The following is a 26,733-nucleotide window of genomic DNA, read 5'->3' as shown; positions in this document are numbered from 1 at the left end:
TTCCTCAAAAAATTAAACAGAATTACCATATGACCCAGTGATTCCACTTCTGGGTATATACCCAAAAGAACTGAAAGCATGGACTCGAATAGATATTTGGATTTCCCAGCACTTATTCACAACAGCCAAAAGGTCGAAGTGCCTCAAGTGTCCATCCAAGGATGAACGGATAAACAACATGTAGTGTCTATATACAATGGAATATTATTTAGCCTTACAAAAGAAGGAAATTTTGACATGTACTACAACGAGATGAACCTTGAAGATGTTATGCTAAGTAAAATAAACCAGTCACAAAAAGACAAATATTGTCTGATTCCACTTATATGAGGTTCGAAAAAGAGTCAAATTCAGAGACAGAAAGCAAAATGGTCGTTGCCAGAGGCTGGGGGGAGGGAGGAAATGGGGAGTTAGTGTTTAACATACAGAGTTTCAGTTGGGGAAGGTGAAAAAGTCCTGGAGATGGAGGATGGTGATGGTTGCAAAAACAACTGTGAATGTATTTAATGCCACAGAACTGTAAACTTTAAAAACAGAAACAGTAAATTTTATATTATATATATTTTAACAATTACTTTTTTTTTTTTGGCTGCGCTGGGTCTTTGTTATTGGGGTCTTTGTTGCTGCGCGAGGGCTTTCTCTAGTTGTGGTGCGCGGGCTTCTCGTTGCAGTAGCTTCTCATTTCGGAGCTCGGCTTCTAGGTGCGTGGGCTTCAGTAGTTGCAGCACATGGGCTCAGTAGCTGTGGCTCGTGGGCTCTAGAATGCAGGCTCAGTAGTTGTGCCACACGGGCTTAGTTGCTAAGCGGCATGTGGGATCTTCCCGGACCAGGGCTCGAACCCGTGTTCCCTGCATTAGCAGGCGGATTCTCAACCACTGTGCTATCAGGGAAGTCCTAACAATTACTTTTTAAAAAAAAAGTTTTAAAACACGTCTATCGGAGCTGGTGAATTAATGTCTTCATACGTTCTGACCTCCAAGTCTGAGGCAATGTAAACTGATTTTCCTATTTTATCAGTTGTGTTAGTTTAGTTTTTTTTTTTCCTTGGCCGTGCCTCATGGCATGTGGGATCTTAGTTCCCCGACCAGGGATCGAACCCATGCCCCCTGCATTGGAAGCGCGGAGTCTTAACCACTGGACCGCCAGGGAAGTCCCAAACAATTACTTTTTTTAAAAAAAATGGAATGAGCCTGTTTTAAAGAGTAAGGCTCTAATTAGAAGAAAACTACCCTTCCTAGCTCCTCATCCTCTTGAAAGGTCTGGTATAGGGATTTTCCAGCTGCTGGTATTGACAATGTAAGGAAGAACAAATTAAAGCTATCAGTGAACCAAAGGCTGCCCTGTGACCCTGGCACCTTCAGAGCAAAAAGCAACCTAGGCAGGCTTGTAGTTACTCCTTGACCGCATGGTCTGATTCTCAAGGCCAAAAACTATCCTCAGCTCTGTCTGTGTGGGATTCTGAGTTAAAAGAAGGAAAAACAAAGTATTCCTTCAGTTCCTTCAGTTGTCTGTTTATGGGCTGGGCCCCCAGGAAACAGCTGACTCTTAGTTCTAGAAGGCTAAAACTTGCCTTATACCAAAATGTAAGCCGGGGCAGAGCACCAATTCCAACATTGAAATTCTATGGCCACAGGACTTTAATGTTCCCACAGGGAGGATCCTGCTTATGTTTTGTAATCCTGAAAGGCAGAACTGCCTGTTCTTTAATGTTCAGTTTAGCCTGAGGGCTAGAAAGAATACAGGTTGGATTCTGGGAAAAATGTCTTCTGGGGCCAAATGCATCCATGCCCTTGAGCATCAAGGTCCCAATATCAATGCATTGGACAGATGTCTTCCACCGAGTTCATCAAGATCCCCCGAAGAACACAGCTGTGTCCCCACCTAGTCAGGGGTAGCTAACCTCTCAGAGGGTTATGTTTCCTTGATTCTCAGATGCTATGGAAGTAATCAGACCCACCTCTGATGGCCATCTTGAGATGTTTTTTTATATTGCACTTGCTGTTCCCAGAGTTAGACAGAAGGCAAATCACTACAGATCTCTGTCCATATGAAGTGTATGTAACTCTAAAGTAATAAGATGTGTTTTTAAAAATCATAAATGAGTATCAGAGCAGTTAGGGTACTTGGTAGCCACACCTTATACTAAGGCTGTGAAATACTCTTTCCCCCAACTCTCAAGCCCAGATCTCATTTGAGTGTGGAGGAGGTGGGTTTTGTTTTTGTTTTTTGGGTTTTTTTTTTTTAAATATCCATAACCCAGCTGTGACACTTCCTTCCACCTCTACCTGTACATCTGTTTCCTACAGAGTGCTGCTGCCTCAACTGAGATGCGTGAGGCTTCTGTAGATGCTGGGGAACAAGACGGAACAAAAATGCTTCACACCTGGCTCCCAAATTACAGGCACGCTGGACTGGGGCCAACATAAGCTGGCACAGCACCAGCTGAAATGGACATCAATTAAGGAGCCTGTCATCTTTCAAGACTGCAGGGTCTTTTTTCACTCCACGATCCGCACACTGCTCCACAAACCAGCCACGGCACCACTGGTAGAGTTTTCCAGATGGGATCATTTCCCTTAGATTCCATACTTGCAGATTTATTGCAGAACTTGTTTTTAACCCCTCCCTTTGTTTTTAAAGCCTGATCTATGATTCCACATTACAGTTTTATCTTTAATTGAATTTATTTGTTCTTAGGAAAGTGGGAAATTTGTACCTACATGAGCAGGAAAAGTTTTAAGTTTGCCTAAAAGATGCTTTGTTTACAAAAAGGCATTCAAATAACTGAGATTAGTAAAGGGTCAGAAATTCTTCTCTGTACACATCACGCCTACTGGGGTCAGAAGCCAGAGAGCCTTGACCAGACTGCATTATCCTGGAGAAATGGGCAGACCTCTAAGCCTAAAGCAGGCCTCCTCCTCCTCCCATCACATGCAGTGTTAGTGATCCCTGTCATGCGCAGAGAGAAAAGAAACTCTGCTAGTGTCTAGCCAGTGGCAACGCTGTTTAAGAAAAAAACCTTTTTTTTTCCTTTTTCTTTTTGGCTGTGCCACGCGGCATATGCAGGATCTTAGTTCCCCGACCAGGGATTGAACCCCCGTGGAAACACGGAGTCCTAATCACCGGATTGCCAGGGAATTCCCAGAAAAACACCTTAAGAATGTCAGCAATTAAAAACTCCACATAGTACCTTTTCTTGACTTTTGTCCAAAGGGGCAGAACATATTTCCTCCCCTGTACCTAAGTGGGCTGCCCTGTGGAAGGAATTCCATGCAACATGAAAGAGTCCCATGATAAATAAATATCTCATCCACATTTAATGTATGTTCCGAGAACTGAATTCCAGTGCCTCAGGGGGCTGTCTGTTGCTGCCAATTTGCTTCTCGTGGCAGAGCCCTGAGTGGCAGAGCCCTGCTTAGGCGCTGCCGATGCTTGTTTGGAAAAGAGTCCAGCTGGAGATGAAAGAAGCTCTTCAAAGTGGGTGACTCCTTGGAGGCTATCACTTTAGGGCTTGGGAATGATTACTTATCAAAAACTATTTCAGTCTGGAATATACTCTGGCAAGAAGCTGGCCTGCCCTCTCGGGTATTCCGTTGGTGTTTGTGGAGCTGGAGAGGCCTCGATGGGTTTGGAGTGATAGCAGGAACTGAAGAACCCCGCTAAAGGTAAGAGCCCAGAATCCACATCATAGGTGGGGACAGGAGAGAGAGAAGGAATCAAAGAAAGCTTCAGACATCTGTCTGCACAACTCAGTCTTGGTGTACCCCTTTCCCCACTCTGGTATTTTAAATAAACAGCTTCAAAAGGGGTGGTCCTCACATCATTCTGCTGACTAAGGTCTCAATTTCCTTACTTTCTTCTACCAAGAGAGCCTGAAACCTCTAGCGCTCAGCATTTAATCAGTCAAACCTTAGTCTCTGAAGTGAAAAGACAAGCCACAGGCTGAGAGAAAATATGTGCAACACATATATATCTGACAAAGGACTTGCAATGAAAATACATAAAGACCTCTCAAAATTCAGTAAGAAGGGACTTCCCTGGTGGCGCAGTGGTGAAAGAATCCGCCCGCCAATGCAGGGGACAGGGGACATGGGTTCGAGCCCTGGTCCCGGAAGATCCCACGTGCCGTGGAGCAACTAAGCCCGTGCACCACAACTACTGAGCCTGCGCTCTAGAGCCCGCGAGCCACGACTACTGAGCCCGTGTGCCGCAACTACTGAAACCCGTGCACCTAGAGCCCGTGCTCTGCAACAAGAGAATCCACTGCAATGAGAAGTCCACGCACCGCAATGAAGAGTAGCCCCCACTCACCACAACTAGAGAAAGCCCACGCGCAGCAAAGAAAATGCAAAGCAGCCAAAAATAAATTTAAAAACAAACAAACAAAAAAACAACTTGGTAAGAAAACAAACATTCCAATTTATACATAGACAAAAGATTTGAAGACACTTTACCAAGCACATGAAAAGATGCTGAATATCATTAGCCATTAGAGAAATGCAAATTAAAACTGCAATGGGATACCTGTTGGAATGACTTAAAAAAACAAAACTGCAGTACCAGCTGCTGGCAAGGATGTGGAGCAACTGGAATTCTCATATGTTGCTGGTGGGAATACAAAATGGTACAGCCACTCTGGCAAAGAGTTTGGCAATTTCTAACAAAGTTAAACCTATGCTTACCAAATGACCCATCCATTCATTCCTAAGTATTTACCCAAGAAAAATGAAAACTCAAGTTCACATAAAAATCTATACAGGAATGTTTGTAGCAGTTCTATCCATAATTACCAAAACCTGCAAACAATCCAAATGTTCATCAGCTGGTAAATGGAAAAACAAATTGTGGTATATCCATACAATGGAATCCTACTCTGCAACAACAAAAATGAATTACTGATACAGGCAATAATATGGATAAATCTCAAATGCATGATGCTACGTGACTGAAGCCAAACTTAAAAAGCTAATTACTATATGGCTTTTAAATATGACATTCTGGGGCTTCCCTGGTGGTGCAGTGGTTAAGAATCTGCCTGCCAATGCAGGGGACAAGGGTTTGAGCCCTGGTCCAGGAAGATCCCACATGCCGCGGAGCAACTAAGCCCGTGTGCCCCAACTACTGAGCCTGTACTCTAGAGCCCGTGAGCCACAACTACTGAGCCTGCGTGCTGCAACTACTGAAGCCCACGTGCCTAGAGCCTGTGCTCCACAACAGAAGAAGACATCACAATGAGAAGCCCGTGCACCGTAACCAAGAGTAGCCCCTGCTCGCCGCAACTAGAGAAAGCCTGCGCGCAGCAACGAAAACCCAGTGCAGCCAAAAATAAACAAATTAAAATAAATTAATTAAAAAAATAAATAAACAGATTTAAATAAATAAATAAATAAATATGACATTCTGGAAAAGGCAGTCTTAGAGAGTAAAACAGATCAGAGGCTGCCAGGCACTGGGAGTCAGGGAGAAGTTGGTTGCATGAGGGAGTATTTTGGGGGTGATAAAAACGCTCTACATCTTAATTGTAGTGGTGGTTACATGACTGTGTGTTTGTCAAAACTGTATAACAAAGAGTGGATTTTAACGTATGTAAACAAACAAATCTTGGTCTCTGGGGAAGGGGATGAACTTCAGGAATACCACTCCATTCTGTAAGTGGTGTTACCTGGGGGATGCAATATAACTAGAGTGTGACAGCGTTGACACGGAGCCCATTTTCACCCTAAGTTGGAGGCAACATTAAAATAGACCTGTATTTCTGTTGGAATAAAAGGAACTTTATACCCTTTGTCCCCAAAACTTTTCACTGTTATGGAGATAATGCAATCTTCCATATGCAGATAAAAAGATACCAAGTCCCAGCTTGGTTTTCCTCCTCCCCTTTCATTTCCTGTTTCATTTGGGCAGAGGTCTCTGTTTCTACAAAGGGCAAAGTGTATACAAGTTTAAAAATCATGGGGGAAATCAGAGGTTTAAGCTAACTGGAGGTCTCTTGGCCTAAATGGGTTAACGAGCACAGAACCTCATAAAAATAAATCCCCAAATATATTTTCTAAAATAGTAAACACCTGCCAAGGTATAATTACAAGTATTCTCAAGAAATCTTTGTCTTGTTGTCAGTGAGTGAAGTTAAAAAACTTAAAGTACACCTGTAATAATAAAGTTTCTTTTTATAGCATTATGATTTAATAAGGAAATTATGGGCATCTCCAAAGGTGCAATATTTTGAAAGAAAGATTATACGTCTTAAGGGTAAGCTGGGATGAAGTGAGAGAGTGGCATGGACATATATATACTATCAAATGTAAAATAGATAGCTAGTGGGAAGCAGCCACATAGCACAGGGAGATCGGTGCTTTGTGACCACCTAGAGGGGTGGGATAGGGAGGGTGGGAGGGAGACGCAAGAGGGAGGGGATATGGGGATATATGTATACGAATAGCTGATTCACTTTGTTATAAAGCAGAAACTAACACACCATTGTAAAGCAATTATACTCCAATAAAGATGTTAAAAAAATATATTATACCTCTTATTATAATGTGGTCATAGGACCACAGGGAGTGAGAAGGTCGAGTGGATAAAGGTGTGTGTTACAGCAGTACCTGGAAAGCTGTGAAAGCAGTTAGGCTGAAGAAGAGAACATATTCCCACTTTCATTTTAGTGGCTTACCTTCACACCTCTGCTTCACAGCTTAATCCTTAGTACTTCTTGGGTGCTTCAGGCGAGAGGAAGGAAATGGTACTTGGAAACAGTAACTAAGCTAGACTCTCTTAGCTCCCACCTTCGAAGAGCACAGGCATGTAAGCATATGCACACATACAAATGCAGAGAAAGGGCTTTTTCATTTAAATGGAGGAAGCTGCCATGTCTACCTCTATAAGCAAAAATATTAATCATCCACCGTCTGGTTTTAATCCACATGCTCCTGATCCTGCATCTGAATGTATTGTTATCAGGGGAAGGAGCATTTCTGCTCAATCTTATTCACCAGCCAAAAACCTGAAAATGTGAAAACCACATTGGTGAAGTGCCTTCTTGGGGACCCAGAAAACTCTGAGCTGCTGCTTTTTTATTGTTTTCTTTCTTTTTAAAAAATGATGAACAAATGTGAATTTCAGAGGGTCTGGAGGGGAAAAAAAGAAACAGCTCAAGTTACAGGTCCCTCCTGATCTTGGAGTGACACTATCCTCAGGGAAATTAGCACTTTCTCTTCTGTATTTCCCAAAGGGGATCCAGCCACACAACCTGATTGACATCAGCCTGTCAGAGGCTCCCAGGTGCATCCCTTACGAGGATTTACAAATGAAATGGCAAGCCCAAACAGCAAGCCTTTGCCTCCGGTCTCCATTCTTCTGGTTTGTGCTTTGCTGGCAGTAAGAGCAGGGACTAAAAAGGTGTCTGTATGAGTCTAAGCATGCTTATCCCACTGTCTGTGCTGGAGACCCTTCCCTCTCCTCAGGGTCACCCTAAAAAGGGTCTCCAAGCCACTATGTGGGCTTGAGTACCTTCAAAGCCATTAGTCACCACGCTTGCAGTCTCACTCCAAACTGCGAATGGGGCCACCCGTGACACAAAAACTCTGGCAAGATTAGGGACTGGCGAGAGCAGAAGAAACCACAATACGCCTGAGACTCCCAGGAGAACAATGACTAGTGCTGGTAGGGAACAGACTGACAGAGCAGACAGACTCTAACCAGGCCTCGCTCTGTTTTCGATGCAACACAAATGTTTTCCATTAGAAGTTCCCTGCCCCACAAACACTCATACATGCGGCTACGAAATCCACATACTTAACTTCTGCTTTTCTGGCACTCTGACCCAACTACCTCTCCTGGTCCTCTGGAACACAGCAAAGTTGAGAGTGAAGAGATTCCAATACCCCCAGCACAAAGGTAAGGGGGGGGAAGAAAATCAGAATACGGAGCACGCTCACTAAGTACCATCTAACATGAGTGTGGCTGATGTAGGCTAAAGGGAAGAAGGGAGAAAACAAGGGCTTTACTTTTGCCAAGAGAGAAACAAGTCTCATACATCTCTGGCTCTTATTGGCTGGCTCCTATGCTTTCAAGCTTAAAGTTTGGCTTTACTGTCTAGTAAAGGCTGCAGCTGATCATCATCAGGAGGTGTCAGTCACCATTAAAAGCAAAGCAGGCAAAAACCCTGAAAACTCATTACAAAGTCTGCAAAATTCTAGTACTAAGAAATCAAGGAATGCTGGCTGATCAGTAATCCATATTTCAAATACTCAGAACCAGCTGAGTATGGCAACTGTGAGAAGAAGCTGAACTAGAAATCCTTAAGCCATCAGTAAGCATCCTCCCACCATCTGCAGAATCAGGCCCAGGCTTACTTCTAGTCACAGTCACAGAGGGAGGGACATGTGAATGTCTGGCTAATTAATCTCTTCCCTAAAAAACAAAACAAACAAACAAACCAAAACCCAAAAACAACAACATCAAAAAAACAGGAAGAAAACCCCACAAATAAGAATTTGAGAGAATAAAATAAAAAGAACACTGAAAAGGAGGGAAAAAGTAAAATTTTTAAATGGCATGTAAGAAAGAAAAGGAAATCCCCTATTCAGGCAGCTCTGGAGTTCCCTAATTGCACAAGAGCAAAGGACAACCCCCCCAATGTGGATGCCTTGTTAAGCAATTGCGCAACCTACACTCATTGTGCAATTCCAACCTTCCAAAGCTTTTTGCTGCACATATGAAAACCACGTTTTCCACTGCACTCTAGAATTAAGAACAGTTTCTCATTTTTCTCTTCTTCACTTTAGAGGGGGCTGTGTCCCTGAGCAAAAAAAAAAAAAACCCCAAATAAAAAAAAAACCAACTATTGCTAGATAAGCATTCACTACAAGTGAGGTTTTACATTATTTCATCTGGTTATTTCTGAGTTTACTGGTAGTTAAGAAACATTTGGATTTTTTTCTTAGGCAGCTGAAGTTTCATTTTTCCTGTCACTGACAATAATGATATCACAAAAAAATTGTCCACACAAACATCAAACCTTCAAAAGCCTTTGTTCTGAATGACTGCAATTCTGGAATATTTGGAGCAGTTAAAAGTGGCGGTTCCTATTATACAGCCAAACTTCCAATAGAGGCCTGGGGAGATCACAGTGCATCTTGCTAAGCACAAACCTTTCTTTTCAGGTCATGTTAAACAGTTAACAAGAACAGTAACAGGTGTGTACCAAGATGAAGAAAGCATAACAAGAAAACCCAGAGGTCACAGAGGAAAAGACAGACAGATCTGACTCTATAAAAACTTTAAGTCATACATTGTAAAAAATGTAAACAAGATTATAAAACAAGCTGCAAACCAGGAGAAAATACTGCAACATATAAAACTACCTATAGTGTATTAAGAACTCCTACATATCAAAAAGTATAATAAAAAAGCACAAAAATGGACAAGGCCGTAAATATATATATGTGCAAGTCAGAGAGGAAGAAATATAAACATGCAATGCATATACAGAAAGATTCTTTATTCCACTAGCAAACACATACCAGTTAAAGCGAGATACTTTTTTAAACCTAGAAGATTAGCAGAAATTGAAAATATAATAATAAACAGTACTGCTGAGACTATGAAGAAACAACTTGTATACTGTGAATGGGAGTGTAAACTGGTATGATCATTTTGAAGGGCAATTTGGCAGTATTTGTCAAAGCAGTAAACATGTATATTTTTGACAAAGCAATTCCACTTGTAGGGATCTATTCCACAGAAACAGTCCTGTAAGCATACAGAGATTTAAGCACAAGGAAGTTCATTTCAGCACTGTTTGTAATAACAAAAATTGGACATAAGTATCATCTGAAAGACAGATGGATAAATTATACCTATACAATGAAACATGATGCAACTTGAAGAACAGTGTGGATTTATATGTTATGATTTAGAAACAGTTCCAAGGTATATTAAGCAAAAAAAAAAAAGAAAGAAAAGGCAATGTATACGTGGCATGTATTTGAAATTTATCAGAAAAATTAATACTTGGTTACCAAACTGTTAACAGCAATCATCTTTGGAAGGGAGGGGGGACTTGTATTCTTATTTTCTATAGTTCTATATTATTTTAATATTATTGCAGAGAGCATGAATTACTTTTATAATTAAAAAGTAGACAGTCCACCTTCTTTTTCTGACTACGATGGTAAGGCAACTGTTTTTATATAAGGCAACTGTTTTTAGGCAGTGCCCAACAGGCTGTGCAGGACAGTGATCCCTGAGAGAACAGAAACTCATGAAATGAGCCTGTAATCACTCCGTCCTCTGCTTAGGGATAATTTTGCAACTTTGACACAGAAAGCTGAATCCCAAGGATATTATGGTGATCCTGTTGAGCTAAGGAGACAGAGAACAGAATCTGAGGCAGCTGAAGGGGCTGAATCTGCGAGTAAGGAAATGAACAGAAAGAAGTTGTGCAAAGAAAGGGCATGAAGTACATGTGAGAATCCTCAGTTCACAAGTAGGTGAAGGCTAGACTGTACATATGCAGGCCAAGATGACCAGAACTTACCAGATGGCAGCTGCTACAGAGTTAAGAGTGGAAAAGAGAGCTGTCAGAGGTCCAGCAATGCTAGGGGAAGAACACTGCCTAGGGATGAGGGAGCTGAAGTTCCAACACTGCCAGAGTGAAGAGATTTTAATACCTTGTTAACATCTTTGACAACCATTTGAGACTCCAGAGAGGCCACACCCTAGAGTTAGACCTAATCTGAATCTGCATTAATTGTTCCTAAAACCCAGCCTAAGACAATCCGCAGGGGAGTCGGGGCTTGGAAATCGACTATTACCAAGTTACTGGGGCTTGGGAAACATCCTAGGTTTCTACATAGCTGCACTAATAATGTGTAAAAGCCAAGCCTACGCAAATCCAAGATGATCAAGCACCAATATAACTGCCTGTTAAAGTTAAAAAAAAAAAAAAAAAAAAGAGGAAGGTAACAAGGTCCAGAATCTCTTTAACAAATTATCCACAAGGTCCAGTGATTTTGAACGAAAATCACTAGACACAAAGAAACAGTAAAATGCAATCCATATTCAATAGAAATCAAATGTGAGATGGCCCAGATGTTGAATTTGGCAGGCAAACACTTTAAAACAGCTATTTTAATAAATATGTCCAAAATATTAATGGGATAGATGTTCAAAGAATTAAAGGAAAATATGGTCTTAATGAGTAAACAAATAGGAAATGTCAGTAGAGAAAAGGAAATTAGGGAAATGAACTAAGTAGAAATTCTTGAACTGAAAAGAAATAATTAAATTTAAAGGTTCACTGGATAAATTTAATAGTGTATTGAAAACGGCAGAAGAAAGAATCAGTAAACTTGAAGACAGACCATAGAAAGTAAGTAATCTGAAGACTAGAGAGAAAAATCACTGAGGATAAATGGAGCTTCACACATCTGTGAGATTATACAAAAATGTTTAACATACACATAATTCGAATTCTGGGAAGCGAAGAGAGGGTATTTGGGGTAAGAAAAAAATGTCTGAAAGACACTCCAAGTTTGATTAAAAAACAGCAACTTATAGCTCTGAGAGGATCAGTGAACATCAAGTAGGATAAATGTAAAAAGAACTACACCTATGCACATCCCAATTAAACTTCTGAAAACAAAAGATAAAAAGAAAGTATTCAGAGCAGCTCTCCAAAAAGATGCATTACATAGGGAGGCAAAAGAATGTTGATTTCTCATGAGAAAACAATGGGTATCAGGTAACAGAAGAAGTACATCTTGAAGATGATGAAAGAAAAAGCTTCAATCTAGAACTCTATTCAGTTAAAAAAAAAAAAAACCTTCAAAAACAAAGATTAAAAAAAAGAAAAAAGAAATAGAGACATTTTAAGATAAAGAAAGGCTATGGGAATTTGTTACCAGCCTACCTGCTTATGTCCTGTAGGCTCAAGAGAAATGATACCAGATGGAAACTCGGATCTACTAAAAAGAACGAAGAGCACCATTAAATAAGTAGATTAATATAAAAGTCTATGTTTTCTTTTTGTTTGTAATTTACTTCAAGGCAACTAACTGTTCAAGTAGAAATAATAACATGGTATGATAGGATTTATAACATGATAAGTAAAAGGGAAGACAACTGCGCAAAACAAGAGGGAACGGTAAATGGAATTATGCTGTTTTAAGGTTATTACATCTGTAAATTGTGAAGCAGGAAACAGGAAGCATAAGGTGTGAAGTGTAAAAAAGTACAATACTGACCTTAAATATCTTCTGGAAAGCTAAAGATGCAAATTGTTAGCCCTAGAACAACCACTGGGGGGGGAAAAATTAAAAGGGGTATAATTAAGATGACAAAAGCAAAGACTTCTTAAAACAGAAAAGGCACTAACCATAAAGAGAAATTCTGAAAAACTGAACTTCATCAAAATTAAATACTTTTGTTCTTCCAGATTCTGTTAAAAAAAAAAAAAAAAAGCCAGCCACACTGAGAGAAAATATTCACAGGACAAAATCTCACAAGGATTTTTGTCCAGAATATATAAAGAAGTTTTACAACTCTATTAGAAAACAATTTTTTAAATGGGCGGGACTTCCCCAGTGGCACAGTGGTTAAGAATCCGCCTTCCAATGCAGGAGATGTGGGTTCGATCCTTGGTCAGGGAACTAGATCCCACATGCATGCCGCAATTAAGAGTTCGCATGCCACAACTAAGGAGTCTGCGAGCTGCAACTAAGGAGCACACGTGCCACAACTAAAGGAGCCAGTGAGCTGCAACTAAGGAGCCTGCTGGCCACAACTAAGGCCTGGGTCAACCAAAATAAATAATTAATTAAATTAAAATAAAGTAAAATTTTTTAATAAAAATAAATTAATTAAAAATGGGCAACAGATTTGGACACTTCCCAAATGAGGATCTATGAATTGCTGATAAACACACGAAAAGATGCTCATTATTAGTTAGGAAAATGCCAATTAAAATTAAAATGAGATACACTAGAATGGCTAAAATCATAAAAACTAGAAATACCAAATATTGGCAAAGATGTGAAGCAACTGGAACTCTCATACATTGCTAGTGGGAGTATAACGGTGCAATCACTTTGGAAAATAGTTTGGTAGTTTCCTTAAAGTCAGACATATAATTATCATATAACTGAAAATTCTATTTCTAGCAATTTACCCCAAAGAAATGAAAACATTTGTCCACAAAAGACTGTACATTAATGTTTACAGCATCTTTATTCATAACACCTAAAAGATATAAACAACCCAAATGGCCATGATCAAGTGGATGCATAAACAGACTGAGATATATCCATACGATGGAATACTATTAATTACTAAAAGGTAATGAACTGCTGGAAAAACATAACAACATGGATCAATCTCACAGAAATTATGCTGAGTGGAAGAACAAAACATAAATGTATGATTCCACTTATATGAAATTCTAGAACATATAAAACTAATCTATAATGAGAATAAACAGATGCCTGCTTGCCGGGGGTGGGGAGTGGATGAGGGAGATTAACTGCAAAGAGGCATTTGGGAATATCTGGGGGAGATGGAAATATTTTGTATCTTGATTGGGGTGGTTCTTACACAGGTGCATACATACATCAGTGCATTCATATGTATGATTTCGTTGTATGTAGGTTACATATCAATAAATTAATAAAAGTGATGGTATGAACTTTAAATAAAATTATTTTCTTCACATATCTAAAATTATGAAGTAAAAATACATATTATTTTACAGATATGAAGGACTACATTAGTAAAGAAAATTAAAAAGGGTGGGACAGGAAGTTCTGAGGCAGAAGTTTATGTCAATATCGAGGATTTTTCTCTAAGTATCATACATCTTTCCTTTATCAATTTCAATTTTAATTTTTCATTGTAGCCCATATTTATTAAGTCTTGAGCCGAAGATTACTTCTGTGGATGTATGTAGATAGGCAGGCATACTTACACCGCTGACTTTCAGGTTTTTATGCGTGAGTTATCCCCATCAGCCAACTCTAAGCGTCACTGTTCATCTGTAAGCAATCCTGCCTGCAAAGCTTGGAATCCAGGGCACTGTCTTGATCTTCTGGTCCTTAGAGGTTGCACTACCACTACTCTTAGATTTTTTTTTTTTTTTTTTTGGCTGTGTTGGGTCTTCGTTGCTGTGTGTGGGCTTTCTCTAGTTGCGGTGAGAGGAGGCTACTCTATGTTGTGGTGCATGAGCTTCTCACTGCGGTGGCTTCTCTTGTTGCAGAGCAGGGGCTCTAGGCGCATGGGCTTCAGTAGTTGCAGCACGTGGGCTCAGTAGTTGTGGCGCACGGGTTAGTTACTCCGTGGCATGTGGGATCTTCCCGGACCAGGGCTCGAACCCGTGTCCCCTGAGCTGGCAGGCAGATTCTCAAGCACTGCACCACCAGGGAAGCCCCCACTCTTAGATTTTTTTTGCCCTTGAATACACTTCCAAAACAGTGTAGCTCATCCAGTGCATATATTCAGTGCCTCTTAGAGCAGTCTCAAGGGTTTGCCAAAAAATAAATCAAGTTGTCTTTTCAAAGATTCATATTCTACACACTCAGGTATCTTTGGACCCAAGGCATTCAAAGATTTGAAGACCATCCAACCCAGAGAGAAAGCAGCAGGAAAATTCAATCTGAGCACCCATTCCCCTCATATGAACTTTTACTTCTTTGTTCATCCTCAGGAACTATTATGGGAGATCAGATGATCTCCCTAAACCAGATCAATAGTTCCCAAGCTCCTGGTGAGGAATCAAGCTCCCAGTGAAAACAGAAGAACTGTCAAAGTTGAGAAGAGAACGGGAAGTATGTACTGGGCAGTGTGTTTGTTCAACCACTCTACTACTGTACTTATATTCAATTAAGAGTGTGTGCCCTAGGGGCTCCCCTGGTGGCGCAGTGGTTAAGAATCCACCTGCTAATGCAGGGGTCACGGGTTCGATCCCTGGTCTGGGAAGGTCCCACACGCCATGAAGCCTAGAAAAAAGCCCGCATGCAGCAACGAAGACCCAGTGCAAGCATAAATAAATAAATAAATTTAAGAAAAAGTGTGTGTGTCCTAGACTTGGATTTGATTCCTTAATTCTTAGCTGTGTCAGCCTGGGCAAGTTCTTCCTAATAGTCAAAGTCCCGTAGGGCTTTTGTGAAACTTAAATGAAATAATATAAAGCATTAAAACAGTGCCTAGCCACCAGAATCTAACACTACATTGTAAATCAACTATACTTCAATTAACAAACAAACAAAAGACAAACCAAAATAATCCAGTGCCTAGCACGTGATAAGCACTCACTAAAAGTCAGCTGTTTTGCTCTGGGTCCTCTTGGGAAAGGAGAGCCAGACATGTGACTTTTCATACATATTCAGGATAAATGTATTTCTAGCATTCTGAATATAACTTCTGAAGACCTCAGAAAACTATATGGCAACAGGAAGGCAAAGTATATGAACTGTCAGGTAATATGCTCTACATTCCAGAGTTAAAGATAGAATTAGGAAGCCTACTTATACCAGAGATGATATTTTTACCTCGACCAAAATCTTTGCCTAATGGCCGCAACAGCCACCAAATTCCTAAAACACAGTAGTTCTTGGAGTGTGAAACCCAGACCATTGGCATCACCTGGGAACCTATTAGAAATCCAATTTTTCAGTCTCTCCTTCTCCTAACTAATCAGAAACTCTTGGGGATGGGGCCGAGCAAGTTTAACAAGCCCTCCAGGTGGTTTTGATGAATGCTAAGTGTGAGAATCAATATCCTAGAATAAAAAGAACACCTAGTCCTTGAACTATCCATAGCATGGGCCTAAGGTGACTGAGTCAACAGTGCCCATTTGGGGAATCAGATTGATAAATTAGGCAGTAACTGATATAATCTGAAGGGACTGAAGTAAATGGAAGCGGTAATTAGCAATTCTATAAAATTTATATACAATTAGTAAAGAGGTGAGAGACAGCTCACAAAAAAGGTGAGGGAGGGCAACAATGAGTAGACAGAGAGAAATATACAATACAAATGATCAGTGCCAAAGGGCCACTGGTGAAATGAGTCATCAAACAAAGTGGCCCATCAAAGTATTTCTGCACCTAAAGTGAGAAGAAGCAAAAAGAAAAGAAAAAAAAAAAGAGTATTTTTTGAGATATAAAACCAGAGGACTTTTCAAAACACTGTATATCTTTTACTAAGTTTATACCAATATCAAAGGCTCCTTTGATTAAACAGGCAAAATAGAGAAGGAAATAAATACAGCTTATAGTTCATTTCTAAATATCTGGCTGGAAACAATTTTTCCTTAGATATCTACAGACTGATAGAGAGGGAAGTGCAAGAAGGAGAAACTAATTCAGAAGTTGAAAACAAAAGATCTTATCCAGCATGGTGTGACGAAGGAACATACATGTCTTATTGCCTAAAAAATAGAGTGCTCTCCCTTCCAAGTTTCCAAAAGTTCTTATCTCATTCAGTATAAAAATAAAACATCTCTTGTACAAGGGTAATCAAAGAAAGTTCAAAAGTTATTCATAAAGCTTTTACAAATCATTAAGAAAAAAAATGGATAAGCATTCTAATGGTAAAATAGGCAAAGAACATAAGGTAATTTATAAAATGTGTCACCGATACATATAATTAGTAAGCATAATACTTAAAAAAAAAACCAACCTTATCAGTAATCAAAGTATGAAAATCAAAATAATGAGATGCCAGTTTTTTGCCCATCTTTGGCAAAGTTACAAAAAAGTCAAACTAGTCATGATTAGTGAGGATGATAGATAACAGATATGATATTCTGCAGTTTAAACAGCTGTAACTTTTTCGGGAGGGCAATTTGACATTAACTATCAAAAGGCTTAAAAACCTGCATACCCTCTTTGACCTAGTAATTCCACTCAGAAATCTGCCTTTCGAACTGATAAAATAGATATGTAAAGATTGCCTGAGATGGCATCATTTATAAAAGTGAAAAGTCAGTAACTTTCTAAAATGCCTAATGATTAAGGACTAAAAATATTATGGTATGCCCATACATGTTAATATAATGCAGCCATTAAAATTCACACTGTGAGTGAACATGGAAATATATTCAGGATATATTCATTGCTAAGTGAACAAGGTAGATTACAAAACAGTATACACAGTTTTATTCTATTTCTGTTAAAAAGCAAAAAACTTCACTTATATCTATCTGTCCATCCTTCTCTCCAGCCAGGATAGAAGATAGAAAAATCAAGGAATCTTTCATTTTCCTTATTGCTAATACTGATTTTTCTAATATTTCTTTAAATGAACATCTATTTTGTAATACAAAGACTTTTATAGTAAAAAAAAAAAAAAAAACAACCTTAAAAAGCATACATTTCTGAGTTAAATAACTCTACTTCCAAAATCCCAAATGAAGTGACCAAACTGAATACACAGAGTATATCCCCCACACCCCATGATGCCTCCTTTGTCTACTGTGTTCACAGCAAGGGCCGCGGAATCTAGAATAGCTCCTGACGCATAGCAGTCAATAGCTATTAAATGGGAAAATGCCATCCATCTGCCGTAAACCATAAAGAATTACTGCCAGATGGATAGAGGATAGCTGGAAACAGGTCATTAAGAGCCAATTCACAGCTTCCCTTCCTAAGAAAGCAACTTAAAAGAAAAAAATTTTCATTTTGCTTGATGTTAGTATGTAGATGTGGAATTGATTTTTGTATACTGACTTTATATCCAGCAACTTTGCTAAACTCACTTATTAATCTGAATAATTTATCCTTATTTTCTACATATGAATCACATTATTTGCAATTAAAGATAGCTTTATTTTTTTCCCTTTCCAATCGTCTTTTTAGTACTTTATCTTATCTTACTGTACTGGTTAGAACCTTCAGCATAAGCTGAATGAAACTGGTAATTAATCACCCTTATCTCTATTTCTTGACATGCTTGGTGGTAATACAGTTGCTCCCTTTGTGATGAGTCTTTTTGTTTTACATATTTCCATACGTATATTTCATAATTAAAAAGGTTAAAAAAGAAAAAGAAAGCAGCAAGAGAAGAAACCATGAAAAGCCTGGCAAAATTCTCCAGTTTGGAAGGGTCAATTAGTTTCCTATTGCTGCTGTAACAAAATACCACAAATTTAATGACTTAAAACAAAACAATTTATTATTCTACAGTCTGAGAGATCAGAAGTTCTAAACTCAAGATGTTGGCAGGGCTGTGCTCTTTCTGGAGGCTCCATGGGAAAATCTGTTTCCTTGCCTTTTCTAGTGTCTAGAGGCCACCTGCACTCCTTGGCTCATGGTCCCTTCCTCCATCTTCAAGGCCAGCAGCATACTATTTCCAAATCTCTCTCTCTCTCCCTGGGACTTCTGGTTCCATCACCACATTTCCCTCTTCTGACCCTGACACCCCTGCCTCCTTGCAAGGACCTTCGTGATTACGTTAAACCACCTGGATAATCCGGGGTCATCTTCCCGTCTCAGTATCCTTAACTTAAACACATCTGCAAAGGCCCTCTTGCCTTGTAACGTAACTTATTTAACAGAATTTGGGGAATAAGATGTGGACCATCTTTAGGGGAGGGCATTATTCTGCCTATCACAAAATGTGAGGGTATGGGGGCAGATGCAGAACACCGCTTGGAAGACTTCACTGCTACAAATCAGTACCAATCACAATCAGCAGTTCAGAGAGGCCCAAGTAAATGTAAGTGGGAAGTGGCCGGAGGGTGGAAGTTCTTCTTGACATGGTAGGCCACAGCTCCGGGAAGGTCAGAAATTGCTATATCATTTATGTGAAACAGAAACTGGACATGGGATACTCATTCTGGTACAGTAGCTCCATTATATACAGGAAAGAAAATGTAGAAAATAAATTCATATGTTGAGAATGCACACCACCTGGCCTCCTCCCCAGCTGCTTCAGGGTGGTGACTTGGTAATACAAACATATATCAACCAGTTTTAGACTTGAGAAGGGGATTCTAAATGATATTTGTAGGTAAAGAAGGCATCCAGTGAGAATCTACCTAACCTGTTGTGGAGAAAATATCAGAACTGAGTAAACCTTTCTTGGTTCAAAGAAATATAAAAGGCCAGAATCAGATTGTAGAAATACAAGTGGGGGCCTATGAAAAGAGTCTGCAAGATAAAAAAGGGAACAGAGCATGCAAAGAAAGAGAGAAATAGAGAATACTTGGGGGGGAAATGTTAGCTGAAGGAGACAGTATCTGCTTTACTCTTACAACTGGATTTTTAAAATCATAGATTCTGTGAAGTATGCTAAAAAATAAATGATAGAACAAAACAGATAAAGGAGACCTTGGTAAAAGGCAGGCAAAAATATAAACATTACAGGATAAGATAGGGAAATAACGTAAGGCAACGAATAATGCAACAGCAGACTTAAGAACTGAATTAGAAGCAGTAAAGAGTAGAATCAGCACTATAAAAATCTGAACCAATTAAAGACAGGAAAAACTTGAGAAACCTTCCGAGATTAGAGGCAAAGCAAAAAGGGATTAAAATGATGACAGAAAAATATGTACAGTACAAAGAACAAAGGTCTAATATACATTTTAGGAGAAAAGAAATTACTGAAGAAAAGAACAAACATTAGCAATCAAAGACATGGGAGATGAAAACTTTTCTGATCTAAAGATAGAACTGCATCCGCTTATTTAAAGAGCTCATTATGTGCCATGAAAAATTAAAGTACAGAGCCCAACATCTAAACAAATCCTCAACTGGAAATTCAAGATTTAAAGAGTTGTAAGTTACCCGTGCTGTATGAAAAAAAAAAAAGTTTACCTACAAAGGAAGAAAAACCAGACTTTTCTCCAATTTTTCCTAACCATTAATGCAATGGAATAATAGCTATTGTTTTAAAGGGGAAAGAAGTTGACCTAAGCTAAGTGGCCATTCATGTGCAAGGGCAAAATAAGAACACTTTCAAAACACAAGTGTTCAAAAAGTAGTCATGAAGAATGTCCTCGATATACTGTTTAGTGAAAAGAACAAAGTAAGGAAGAGAACATATATCGCACTATCATTTTGATCATATATGTATATATGTTTATAAATATGTTTCAATGGGCATAGAAGTGGTCTAAAAAGATAAATATCAAATTGTTAACAATGGCTATCCCTAGAGGGTGACTTTGACTATATATTTTTTTGAACTGTTTGACCCTTTTGCTTGAGTATGTATATTACTACAGTATTTCACAAAAATCACCTTCATTTTTAAAAAGCCTCCATGTTATCTTTGCTGAAAAAAATTCTACAATGTTGCATCTGAATAACAGATGAATCAAAGTAAAGAACAGAAGAATGGGAAAGCATAGAATAAAAAGACAAAAACGGTGAAAATTGAACACTGAAAACACTATAAAATTAATTCTAAATAACGATTGTAAATTTAGAAACAAAATGCAACTGTGTGAAAAGAAAATACATATTGTAAACAGTCCTAATTTTCACATCTTAAATATGGGATAGTCAATTGTTTGGTTTTTTTTTCCCCTTTCACTCTTGATGTTGATACTTTGAGAATAGAAGATTATGTATGTTTTTCAAAAAATTAGTCACTGGTAGCACTTAAAATTAATATTTTCCAGACCACCAAAAAACAAAGGCAACATTTCCCCCCAAACTATATATGTATGTATGTATATACGTATGTGTGTGTGTATAAAAACAAGGGTGTTTAAAAAACATAAAACAAGAACAAAGCATATACTGTATGGTCCCAATTTTATGAAAGGAAAAGAATAAGTACACACATATAAGCATGGGGGCGGGGAAAAGACTGAAAGGACATATATGAAACCTTAACACCAGCTAATTTTAGGTGGTAGTTTGTAGGTGATTTTTATTTTCTTGTGCTTTTCTATATTTTCTATTTAAAATATTTGGGAGTAATTATGTGCACAACAAACATGCCAAAAATATCATTTAACAGACAGACAGGCCACTAGTTTCAAAAGCTGGACAATTTAGGTGCAGTGGTTAAGAATCCTCCTGCCAATGCAAGGGACGTGGGTTCGAGCCCTGGTCTGGGAAGATCCCACATGCCGCAGAGCAACTAAGCCCACACGCCACAACTACTGAGCCTGAGCTCTAGAGCCTGTGAGCCACAACTACTGAAGCCCGCGCGCCTAGAGCCCGTGATCCACAACAAGAGAAGCCACTGCAGTGAGAAGCCCGTGCACTGCAACGAAGAGTAGCCCCCACTCGCCGCAACTAGAGAAAGCCCCGCGCACAGCAACGAAGACCCAACGCAGCCAAAAAAAAAAAAAAAAAAAAGTTGGACAATTTAAACCTCATCTTTAACCTCAATTACATATTTTATTAATGGCAAAGCTTCCTGGGATCCTACATCCAGATAGAAAGCAAAGATTACTGTAAGAATGAATGGGATGTGATCGTGAGACTTATAACATCACCATATAATATGACCTATAATTTATTCCCTAATCAAGCCAAAGGGTAGCCCCGGCATTAGCTTGTTGGAAAGTTCTTCACTTAGTTCTTGATCAGATGATATGGGAAGGAAAACAAAGGAGATCACACGGATTAATCTTCCTGGGGATGCTAGAATGAGGATTGCTTACATCTATTTATGACATCAACGTTTTGCTTATCATTAAATGGTAACTTTAGAGCCTAAGGAAAGACACAGCCTATCACTAAATAAGTCCTTGTTCAGTACCACCTATAGCTATACAATCACATGCATTTATTTTGAAGATGACAATTAAGCTTTTTTGATACTGACTAACATATAACATGAACTTAACATCTTTCTCCTAAAACAGTTTTCTTTTTATCACTTCTCCTATCTGCCTATAGGGCTACTGGGGTTTCAATGAGGAAATACGTGTAAAGAGCTTAGCACAGTGCGTGGAACATGATTACTGACTGCAAAATCTTAAATTTATTCTTATTATGGTTTGATTACTTTTTCAAGTATAATGCAGCAGAAAGGACATGGAGTTTTATTTATTTATTCCTTTAAAACTTGTTCTTATGGAAAATTTCATATATATACAAAAGGAGAATACTAAACTCCATGTACCCATTATTCAGATTTAATAATGATCAATATTTGGCCTTTTTTTTCCCATCTACATTCCTGTCTACCTTCCTTCCCACATTATTTTGAAGCAAATCCTAGATGTCAAACCATTCATAAGAACATGATGTTCTGAAGTCATACAGACAAGGATTCTAATCCTGTATTTCCTCACTTAGCTACATAACCTTGGATAAGCTGCTTAACCTCTGAATTTAGGTGCCGAGCAGCCACTCAACGAACCTAAGATCACTTTCTCCTAGTTGGCTCTAATTTTCAACATCTGTGATGTTTCTCTCTAAATGTAACCAGCTCCACTCTATTGCTTTTACCCTAATCTGTACTCTTTATCTTACTTTTGGATAATCCCAACAGCAACCTCTTACTCATCCCATACCTGGGTTTTCTACCATGGTTTGTTTCTTTCAGGCAGAATATTAATCCTGTAAGATGTTCAGTAAATCAGAAAGATCAAGGGTGAAGCAAGTTTGGGAAAGATAGCAAAGGGTATCCCCCTCGCAATGTACACCACATTAAAACTCCAAGAAGTCTTTCAGTAATGGATTCTGTCTAATATTGTGTTACCCTAACTTACATGATTGTGAAACTCTTTTTTTTCACCTAACTATTAAGAACCTATAAAACTAGAGTTTCGGGGAACATGCTTGGGAAATACAGTGATAGGTTAATGCCAAATCAGTGCTCCTTGAGCAATGCCTTCATTGGGAAACTACCAACTCCACAAAATTTCAAGAGTTCCTCCTATAGGTTCAAATTAACTTAGGTTGCTTCTCACATCTTTGTATATGCCGTAAGTTGTCTCCCAAACTAGGAGGGTGTTTGCCTTGTATGTCTGGATTTCTCCTGTGTGTGCAGGTGTGTAATACAGGCCGCTCAGTGAATGCCTGTTGAGTGAGCACCCAGGCTGGACCAAACATGGTGACTAATCTCCACCAGCAGTGAAACGGCTCGTGTTGCTGCTACAGAGTCTTTGAGATACTTTACGTTTCTTAGTAGTGAACACTAGAAGCTGGAGAAGATGTCTATCTTCTTCAGATATCTAAAAGGTCAAGAGTTCCTAAAAAGTCCCTCTGGACACATCCATACTAATCTTCCAGGTCAACCATGGAGATGTTTCCTATGTTTCCATCATTCTTCACTCCTCTCTTGAGCCTCAGTTGTCTCTTTTATAAAATGAAGGTACAAATACCTACTTGGCAGGCATACTGTGAGGACTTAATGAAATACTGGACAGAATTACCTCGTCCTGGGACTGATACATGCTAGATATTCAAGAGGTGTTATTTTTCTCTGCCATGGAGAATAAAGCAGAGAAAAAGGAAAAGGAAGGCATGTAACATCTTATATAGGGTAGCCAGGGAAGACCTCTCCAACAAGGTGGCATTGAGAAGGCAGTGAGAGTGCCACACAGGTATCTGGGGACGGGGTGTTCCAGGTTAAGAGGAGAGCAAGTACAAAGACCCTGAGGCACGAGTGTGTGGCTTGTCTGAGGAACAGCAAGGACGCCTATGTGACTAGGGCATACTGGGCACAAGGAAAGCAGCAGGAGCTGGATCAGACCGTGAACAAAGAAGTGACATGATCTTATTGATGTTTTAAAAAGATCATTCCAGTGGCTGTGTTGAAAACAGACTGGAGAGTAGGAGGAGGGAGGAATAAGAGAAACCAGTCAGAAGGCATTTTGTTGAATTGAACTAGGGTGTAGTGGTAAGAAAGAGTTGCATTTGCGTTTATTTTGAGGGTAAGGAAGAGCTGGATTGCTGACGGATTAGTTATGGAGGTGTGAGAAGAAGAGAGGAGCCAAGAATAACCCCAAGAATTTTGACATGAGCACCCCCAAAGTCAAAGCTGCCATTTACTGAGATGGGAAGACTGAAGAAAGACCATGTTTGGGGGAGATGTTGTGTTGGGCACACCTATTTCACCGTCCTTGAAGTGGAGACCCACCTTAGTCTCAAAGAGCTGTGACTGCCCCGGGCAGCCTGTGGTTCACGACCACAGGCTGAGGGCATGGATCACCGGCTCTGTGTTCTTCTGCCAGGTCACATATTGTATCTACCATATACTGTACCATACACATGTATCATATGCTAACACTAAAGCTGGGAGAGCTGATGAGAAAACAGGGCTGAGCAAGTCTAAAGCTGGACAGGACTCCTTCCTTGTTCTGCACTGAAAGACAGCTGACCCAATCACCAACTCCCAAAAGCACCCTCCAGTGTCAAGACCACCCTGTGATCACAGAAAAACAGTATGTACTAGGATTCCCCTGGCCCAAGCCATGGCTACCCAGTTTCTCTTCCAACTCTTCTAACCGAACATCTTCCACAAATTCTGAACTTTGTTAGGTGTCCTCTGCCTCACACACTACAACTCCCCATTATTATTCCCTTCTGAGACTAGAAGAGCAGGATTTTATTCCAACTTTTCATTGGAAAAGCATAAAATGAGTACTCCTTTTGAGAGACAAAGGTTCTCACATTCCCAATATTAGCCATTAAATGTACCCAAAGAGTATGAGCTTTTGATATGTCAATGTCTAGAAATGTAACCATAGGGAATATATGAAAAAAATTCTGCTATAAGGAATCACCTGTTTATAGTAGTTCAAAAATTCAGGACAGTCCCTTGGTTCAATAAAGCAAAGACTGGTTAAAGAAATCTTGGCACAAAAAAAAAAAAAAAAAAAAGAAATCTTGGCACAGAAAAGAATACTAAGTGATCATCAAAAATGATTCCAAATAAGAATACATTAAAAGATACTACATGAAAAAAGCAAATTATAAATAACATGTATAATATGACCCCGTTTTTTTGTTAAAAAAAAAGTGTGTGTTTATACCATAAGTTAAATATGATTGTATATAATTAGCAAAAATAACAGTTGTGTTACCAGTTGGTAGAACGATTGTGGATACGTTTTTCTTCTTTTTACTTGTCTACAAGGAACATATATTCTTTTTTCACTAAGAATGAGTTAAAAAAATTTTATATTCAACATAAAATCTCTTATATTGGTAGTTTATGCTTAGAATTTAGTTTTTACTATCTGACATTAAAAAAAAACAAAAAACAACTACCTACACCTCTATACATACTTCATCTAGGTCAAAAGACTTTCTTCTGCGAAGCCACTTGTGGACTCTCCACCAAAAGGCTCTCCCCTAGGGGATGTGATGCTAACAGCTCCACAGAGGGGTCAGTCACTGAGTTCCCCTGCTCGGCACAGGAGACCCTGCTCCCAGGGTCTGTGGGCACGACTTCCCCAGCCTAGCAACCGCTGCACAGGAATGTGAAGCAGAATGGACTGCTCTACTCTCCACACCTGGCCACAGACCCAACTGTTAAGCAGAGACTACGAGCTCCACAGTCCCCACCAGGGCAACAGGCAATGGGCTTTGTTTTCTATAAACAGACAGACGAGGAAAAAGTTCAGGTTAAAACACAGTCCTCGGAGGAAGAAAAATAGAAACCAGGCAGCGGGGAATGCTTCATACTCCTAAAAGCTTTTTTTGTAAGTTAACACATGGTGTCTGCTTCTCTCTAGTCACCTATTTATCACTCTCCTCCTCAGAGAAGGGAAAAAGCCCTGGCTGTTTTCCTAGTGCAGAGTTTTGTGGCTGGGGGGAAGGATGAAAGGGGGGAGGAAGGAGGGTGCTTTAAGCATGATGCAAACCATTTGGAGCTGAGTGAGAGCACTGCCAACACAAGCTGCACTATTTAAACAAGTGAGGAAATGATCGTATATACAACATGCCAGTGAGCGCACACACACACCAAAGGAAGTCGAGAGGGCTTTTTTTTTCAGGACGCAGAGCTGGATGTCAGCGGCTAAAAGGTCGATATTTTCCCTTAACACCCTTCTCAATGACTTAATCATGTTCCGTTTGCACAGAAAACTTCCCAAGAATAAAAAGGTCTGGAGAATTAAGAGGAGGGGTGAATGGGGAGGGATGTTTGGCCTGGGGCTGACCTTATCCGAGGTTTTCTCCACGTAGCAGGGGTCCTGAGGGGCAGCCAGCAAGGGTACAAAGCCCGAGAGAAGCCGATCCTCTTCCAGGATAAGGAGGGTGAGGTCATCGTCCGGGTCCTTGTACAGTGGCACCTCAGACTGATTCACTGCAGTCAGTATGTTACAGAAATCAGCCAGCATCGACCAGACGTCCACAGCAACCCTGTGAGAAAGATGGTAAGAAAAGGAGAGCAGCTCTAAAGAGGGACCAGTTAAAGTATTCTGAGCACTTGCGGGCAGGGAGGTACTCGTGGCACTATGCTGTCTGCGGCTGGCATCTGTCAGGAAATCTAACCCCAAACGCTAGGATACAAAATTGCGCCCGTGGCAGTAATCTGGTGGGTGTGTGTCCATCTATGCAAAGTTGAAATTGATTAGGGGGAGTTTTTAATCCTAACCAGAAAGGAAAAAGAACTTAGGAGAATCAGTTGCCTAATGCAGGTCCTGTCACCTTTCCAGACAGTGTGCCTGAGACACTTATTCAAACACTCAAGACAACCAGTGCCTGAGGCAGCTCCCAGAATTCCCCTACTCCTGTCCAGCCAAGTATATGCCACACAGACAGCAACACAGTGCCAATCTCCCCTCTTCCCACACAGCCAGAGGGGCCAGTTACACCAGGC

The 26,733-nt window shown here is 39.7% G+C and overlaps 1 protein-coding gene across 7 annotated transcripts in view; it reads right to left on the bottom strand.

Annotated features, from left to right (window-relative positions):
* SMG6 (SMG6 nonsense mediated mRNA decay factor) overlaps positions 1–26,733 on the bottom strand; it is a 236,544-nt gene that overhangs the window by 90,841 nt on the left and 118,970 nt on the right. For all 7 annotated transcript variants that reach the window (XR_010937526.1, XM_067715952.1, XM_067715953.1 and 4 more), the window contains one exon: positions 26,072–26,273. Coding sequence is in view for 6 of the 7 variants with exons in the window: in XM_067715952.1 (XP_067572053.1) it covers positions 26,072–26,273 (202 nt within the window). In the remaining variant the exon portion in view is untranslated. The remainder of the gene's footprint in view (positions 1–26,071; positions 26,274–26,733) is intronic.

Source organism: Pseudorca crassidens, chromosome 19 (genome assembly GCF_039906515.1).
Source record: "Pseudorca crassidens isolate mPseCra1 chromosome 19, mPseCra1.hap1, whole genome shotgun sequence".
Lineage (NCBI taxonomy): Eukaryota > Metazoa > Chordata > Mammalia > Artiodactyla > Delphinidae > Pseudorca > Pseudorca crassidens.
Note: the sequence above shows the minus strand (reverse complement) of the source record. Positions and strands in the feature narration are given on the sequence as shown.